The sequence below is a fragment of the Octopus bimaculoides genome, chromosome 4 (genome assembly GCF_001194135.2).
Source record: "Octopus bimaculoides isolate UCB-OBI-ISO-001 chromosome 4, ASM119413v2, whole genome shotgun sequence".
Taxonomy (NCBI): domain Eukaryota; kingdom Metazoa; phylum Mollusca; class Cephalopoda; order Octopoda; family Octopodidae; genus Octopus; species Octopus bimaculoides.
The window spans coordinates 21,342,293-21,348,696 of NC_068984.1; the positions used below are offsets into that span (position 1 = coordinate 21,342,293).

The 6,404-nt window shown below is 35.6% G+C and overlaps 1 protein-coding gene across 4 annotated transcripts in view; it reads right to left on the reverse strand.

The window, feature by feature from the left end:
• Nucleotides 1-5,468, reverse strand: part of LOC106876309 (putative FERM domain-containing protein FRMD8P1) — a 118,261-nt gene extending 112,793 nt beyond the window's left edge. For 2 of the 4 annotated variants that reach the window (XR_001410227.2, XM_014924807.2), the window contains exon 1: nt 5,220-5,466. Coding sequence is in view for 3 of the 4 variants with exons in the window: in XM_014924807.2 (XP_014780293.1) it covers nt 5,220-5,252 (33 nt within the window). In the remaining variant the exon portion in view is untranslated. Of the gene's footprint in view, nt 1-5,219 lie in introns of all 4 variants that reach the window. The other 2 variants (XM_014924804.2, XM_052966933.1) reach the window with 2 other exon arrangements.
• Nucleotides 5,469-6,404: the final 936 nt, after the last annotated feature.

The following is a 6,404-nucleotide window of genomic DNA, read 5'->3' on the forward strand; positions in this document are numbered from 1 at the left end:
CAATATCGCTTAACAACCAATGCTGGTGTGTTTACGTCCCCATAACTTAGCAGTTCAGCAAAAGAGACTGATAGAATAAGTACTAGGCTTACAAAGAATAAGTCCTGGGGTCGATTTGCTCGACTAAAGGCGGTGCTCCTGCATGGCCACAGTCAAATGACTGAAACAAGTAAAAGAGGTGACCATCAGAGAAATAGTGTCCTTTGTTTACAGTCCCCTGTGAATGTATGGCCATTGAGTTGCTCATTGTTTGAAGGGTGGAAGGAAAATATGTTGCTTAAAAACAGTTGAGGGTCAGTGAAAATCTACCACAAAAAGTTTCATCTGACCCATGCAAGCACAGAAAAGTGGACATCAAAACAATGAAGAAGATGATGACAAAGCATTGTGCTTCCACATAGTTTCCATCAACTAAATTTCACTCCCAAGTATAAATCAACTGAAGGCCATAATAGAAGACTTCTGACTAAAGTGCCATGCAGTGGGATCAAACTGAGAACCACATGGTATGGAAGTGCACTTCTTAATCACCAAGCCAAGCCTGCTGCAAGGTATTTAATCCATAATGTCTACCATTCTGACTTTCCCAAAACTAATATAGCCTTCAGTCTAGATCCTTTAGCTGTCAGGAAACTGATGTATACATTATTACTGTTGGAAAGTCCCAAATCAGCTCTAATCAAGCAAACATAATGGGTAGAGGAATCAGCTGAAGGCCTGGGTTCAATCCAGATCTCTTCTAGATATACAATGCTTCTGTCCAGCTGAGGACCTGACAGGGATGAATCATGTGGAGTGCAGGTTCAACACTCACAACATAATGTTAAGTTTCCACTGTCCAGTCTACTTCTATAGTCCTGTAGATTCTGGTGAAGGCAAACAAGGTGAGAATAGTAAAAAAATCAAAAGGTGTCTACTTTCCAGCAAAGTGAAGTAGTATCAACTTAAGTACAGAGAAATTAATATGATCCAAATGATGCACAGAAAATGATTGACAGGGGAGTTCGTAATTAGAATACAGTAACATATATATATATATGTGTGTGTGTGTTAAGAAAATTATGAGTTAGAGGTTGTGTAATCTTCTAAGGGATAAATGTATATTCCTAGCTATAAGGTATACAGTAGTTGGTAATTTAAAGGTAAAACTGTGATTTAATATATATAGAAAAGAAAAGAAATCATTCTGACGATGTTTGTTAAATGGAATGAGATAAATGCAAATTTACTTCGATTTGATAACAAGAAACAGCTGTAAATGGTTCTAAACTACAATTAAACTATGACCTTTTAATAACAATGATCAACTTATATCATTGTTAATTATTTCTTTTCTTTTCTATATATATTAAATCACAATTTTACCTTTAAATTACCTAACCCTAACCCTAACCCAGATTTGTATTTCAGGTCCAAAATATTTTAGCTCCTCCATGGAGATGTAGTCAAGACCTATTGCTTTTTCAGTGTTTACATTACTATTTTTTCAAGTTGTTTGTATGTTGTATTTGTTCTTTAGCCCTAGGTCAGCTGTGATCCAGCAGACCCAAGAGTAAAAAAACACTCAACCATGGCCATTCAGCTTTTTTTTTTGTGTGTAGTTTTGGGACATGAAGTTTGAAGATTTTACTGCTACTTTCAGCAAGTTGAGTTACTTTATAGAGCTGTGTTTCTCAACATTTTATAGCTCCCTTTTCAAGGAATTGTATTTACAAATGCATCTTTTTTTTTTATCACTTTCCAGCTCCACTCAGCCACTCTCACCTTTCCTTTTAAAATGAGAGTAAGCATGTAGCTAGTTCCTCTACAGTAAGAACCTTGTTGTTCTTGGCCCTTCTCTCATACTTTCATCCCTCATCTTCTAGCATAAAGTTGTCAGCTCCACTAGAGCTGGTGATATGGAAGTAAAAAAAAAAGTATTAAATCCATGCTGTAAAATGATTGGCATTAAAAATGGCATCCAGCTGGAGAAACCATGCCAAAGCAGATATTAGAACATGATGCAGACTTTGGGCCCAATGAATTCTGTTTAACACACAAACTTATTACCTTTTTTATTCTAACAAACTTACAGAAATCATTTGAGAACATTATCAACAAAGTGATAATACCTTCAAATCAGTAGAATGCCAAACTAAATATTTTACAGAACCTACTAGCACTCTCCTTGGTTCTGAGATTAAATTCTACTTGGATTACCTTAACATTTGCTTCTTCTCGAAGGATGTAAAGGGAGTAATGAAAGAAATACCAGTAACAAACCAGAATAAAACTTCTGTCGGCCACATTCCTTTCTTAGAAACAAAAATTTAACATTATGGCTAAGTCAAAATACTTCAACAATTTGAGATGAAAGTTTGCAGCAGAATACAAAGGTCACAATAGTTCATGTAACTGTGAAAGCAAATTAAAAAACAAAACAATGACAGTTTTGAATTTTAGTATAAGGCCAGTAAATTTGGAGGGAAGAGGGAAGTCGATGATATAGATCCCAGTATTATTTTTCAACCCTGAAAGGATGAAAGGTAAAGTCAACCTTGTGGGGAATGTGAACTCGGAACATAAAGAGCCAGAGGAAATGCTGCAAAGCATTCTGTCTGCCATCTAATAACAATAATAATTCTTTAATTAAGATGTAGTTGAGAGTTGCAACACAATACACCACACAAGCAACAAACATCATATAAACACCAAACACACATCATGTATACATGGTGTGTCTACACACACATACATATACACACACACACATGATAGGATGTTATAAATTAATTTTCATTATAAATTTATATCTGAAGTAAGATAATACAAGGTTTTACACAGAACTATGTGTGTATTTATCTATATATATATATATAAAATCAATTCTACTAATGGGAAAAAGAAAGTGGATTAGGAAGTATTTCTTATGATGGAATCCCAGTTAAAATAAGCAAAAATGTCAAAAGACAACCAGGCCAATGTTTTGTCTTTTATTATACTTTTCTTTAAGCTAAAAGGAAATATAAAAAATGGAGAACGAAGCATTAATCAAATTATCAACCACAATTAGGGAGAGATTGTTAAAAGAGATCTTTTAGAGCACTAATTAGCAGGAAATAAAAACTGATTAGACCGTAATAAACTTTGGATTTTAAATGTATAAAGTTCAGTATATAGAACCACTTTATTTTTTGTGCTTGCTTTAATTATTATTTTAAATACATTTCATGATTTTTTTTTAAAAATCACATTTACATTAATTAAATTTGTTTAATAGCACCTGCAAGCAATGAATTGCTGGGACCTAATGCTTCAGGTGTGTGTGTGTCTGTGTGCATGTGTTTGTATATGCATTTGCATCCAGGCTTAGGTATATGTTTGCATGCATGATTACAGGTATGTAAGCATGTATGCTTGCAAACTTTCATGTGTGTTTGCATGCCTGTTTACATACCATGTTTGCATTCATGTTCATATGTGTGTTAGCATGCATGATCACATGCATGTTAGCATGTGAATTTGGATGGATGTTCTTCTGTTATGTTTATATACCTCTTCACATGTGTTTGCCGGTATGTTTATGTTTGTGGGCTAGTACATTTTCATGTGTGTGTGCTGGCTTGTTCATGTATGTGTCCTTGCAACTTTAAGCATGATTTTTTTTGTTAATTTGATCTGGAAGAAAGGGGTGCTTCCATTATCCTTACTGGCCTTACAAGATCAGTGAGGCCAACACAGTTAATGTTCCTCTTGAACAGTTACCTAATAAAAGCTACAGGCAAATCAGATCAGGGAGGGTGGAATTTCCAAGATCTAACCTTCTGGACAAGAAAAACTCTGTGTAGTGGTTGGTGCACAGGTCCGGATGAGGATAAGGGTAAACACATTTTGGCTGGTGAGAAATTGTGTGACCCAGTGTGCCTGAGTGGCAGTAGTACCTGGCCATCCACCTCTGATAAACAGAGACCACTGTAATAATGGTAGAACAGACAGTGAGGAGACAGTATGTCTGCTGGTGAGCAACTTCATGTCATTAAGTTAGATGGCTTTCTTTTCTTTGGATGCATGTTTGCATGTTCATGCACCTCTATTAGCGTAATTTTATCTGAATGTTCATACACCATCAAATGTATTTGCATTAATTCACCAGTCTGAGAAGGCAGTGGATAGGCAGAGTTGGTAGTGTCAGACAAAATGTTCTGTGACGTATTTAGTTAGAAACAGTTATATGCATGTTGAATCATATTTAACATGTTCATATACACATGGATAAGGTATAAAAAAACTTTTGCTGTGGAAATAATCTTACTAAAAAATTTTCCTCATGGACAACGCATGTGAAAAACACATTGGGGTATGAATGATGTCACCAGATCATAGGATGCATTTCTGTGAGGTTGCATACTGTCAGTTATGAATACCAAATCAAACCTTCAAAACAGTATGTTTTCATACATATTGTCTACGAAAAGAATTTTCTAGTTAATTCCAGTGTGACCAAGTTTAATTCTTGTCAGCAATTGTACAGCTTGCTATTGTTATATACAAGAATCATTCTTAAAGGGCTGTGAAGGAGTGATTCAGTATTTGTCGCTGATGAAATGCAATAATGCAGAAATGGATGCATCTCTTGATCTGATGATGTCATTCCTTGCATAATGTGTTTTCACACATCTATGAGAAATTTCTCTATAGACAATATCTACAATAAAAGGGTTTTTTCATATCCAACTGTACACAAACATTAAATATGATAGGCATAGGTGCTGCTGTGTGATAAGCAGTTTGCCTCCAAGCCATATGGTTCTGGGTTCAGTCTCACAGTGTGACACCTTGGGCAAATATCTTTTACTATAGCCTCGGGTTGACCAAAGCCTTGTGAGTGAAACTGGTAGACAGAAATTGAAAGAAGCCCGTTGTCTGTGTGTTTGTCCCTCACCACCACTGTTAGTGTGTTTATGTCCTCATAACTCAGCAATTCAGTAAAAGGGGCCGATAGAATAATTACCAGGATTTTAAAAAATAAGTACTGGGGTCAATTAAAGATGCCTCAAAGCAGCACCCCATCATGGTCGCTGTCGAGCGACTGAAACAAGTAAAAGGTGCATATATTTTATTCAATGCTCTTCATGCAACTCTAGTTAAAAAAATCAATTTATGTTCTGACTTCAAATATGCATTAAGTCAACTTTCATTCTTCCAAAGGACAATAAAATATAAAGTACCAGACAACTAACCCTATTATTGTTTAGCTTCTGAAACAAATACATTTTCAAAATGGAATACAACACATCTGGTTCATTTGTGCATTAGTGAAGGTTATAAAACTTGTGTCTTTTCTATATGGCAATCTTTATCAAAGGTGTTCTAACCATCACAATGCCATCTTTTTCAGAAATATTCCAAACGAGACCTTGTCTTTTTTCTATCCCCAAATCATATGTCACTCTGTCCCATTTTTTTTAAAAGGAGACTTTTTGATAATGTAGTTCATGGTACATTATGCCTGCAAAAATAAAAAATAGGGTGGTCATAGGTGGATTGTCTTTGATTATTGGTCTGCAAGATCAGAGCTTAGGCTAAACAACAATAACGAGTGACCAAGTATGGGTGTGTGCGCAAGTGTGCATACCTGTGTGTGTGTGTGTGTGTGTGTACTGCTATTACTCATCAAGCTGGAAATAGCAGCTACATACTTCATCAGTACAAATTTCATTGTTGAAATCCATAAAAATATTGATTGAAAAGCAGTCCGTTATTTTATTAATAAAAACATGTAAAATAAATGATGGGGTGGCTCTGGGTAGATTGCCTTTGAATACAGGCCTACTGGATCACAGCTGACCTGGGGCTAAAAAGAACAATAACAACTAACAACAAATTTACGTATGCGTCTGTACTATCGTCTCCTGCCACTAAGTATTTTGCCCAACATGGTAATGATTATGCCAATTCATTATAGTAAGAGACTCATTCCAGTCATCAGGAAATACTTGTCAACAAGGCACCAAGGAACAGTCACTCGAGCTGCTAGAAATAACAGTCAAATCATTACTGAAATGTCTTTGATCATAGAGGTCTACTGGATCAAGGACTACCAGGAGTTAAACACCAACAGCAAAAGACTACAGTTCTCTTCAAGAGGAGATTTATCGTTATTTCTAGCAAATGAGGTGAATACGTGGAGGATTTCTCATTAGCTGAGGTACATTTATCACTAGATGTTAATAGGGATTATTGGTTTCAAATTTTGGTGATTATATTGATTTCAGTGCTCAGCTGGTACTTATTTTAACAACCCCAAAAGGATGAGAGGCAAAGTCAACTATAGTGGAATATAAACTCAGAATGTGAAGACAGCTGAAATTTCAGAATGCTAATGGTTCTACCCACATCTTTCTAATGTGGGTTATTAGTCCCAG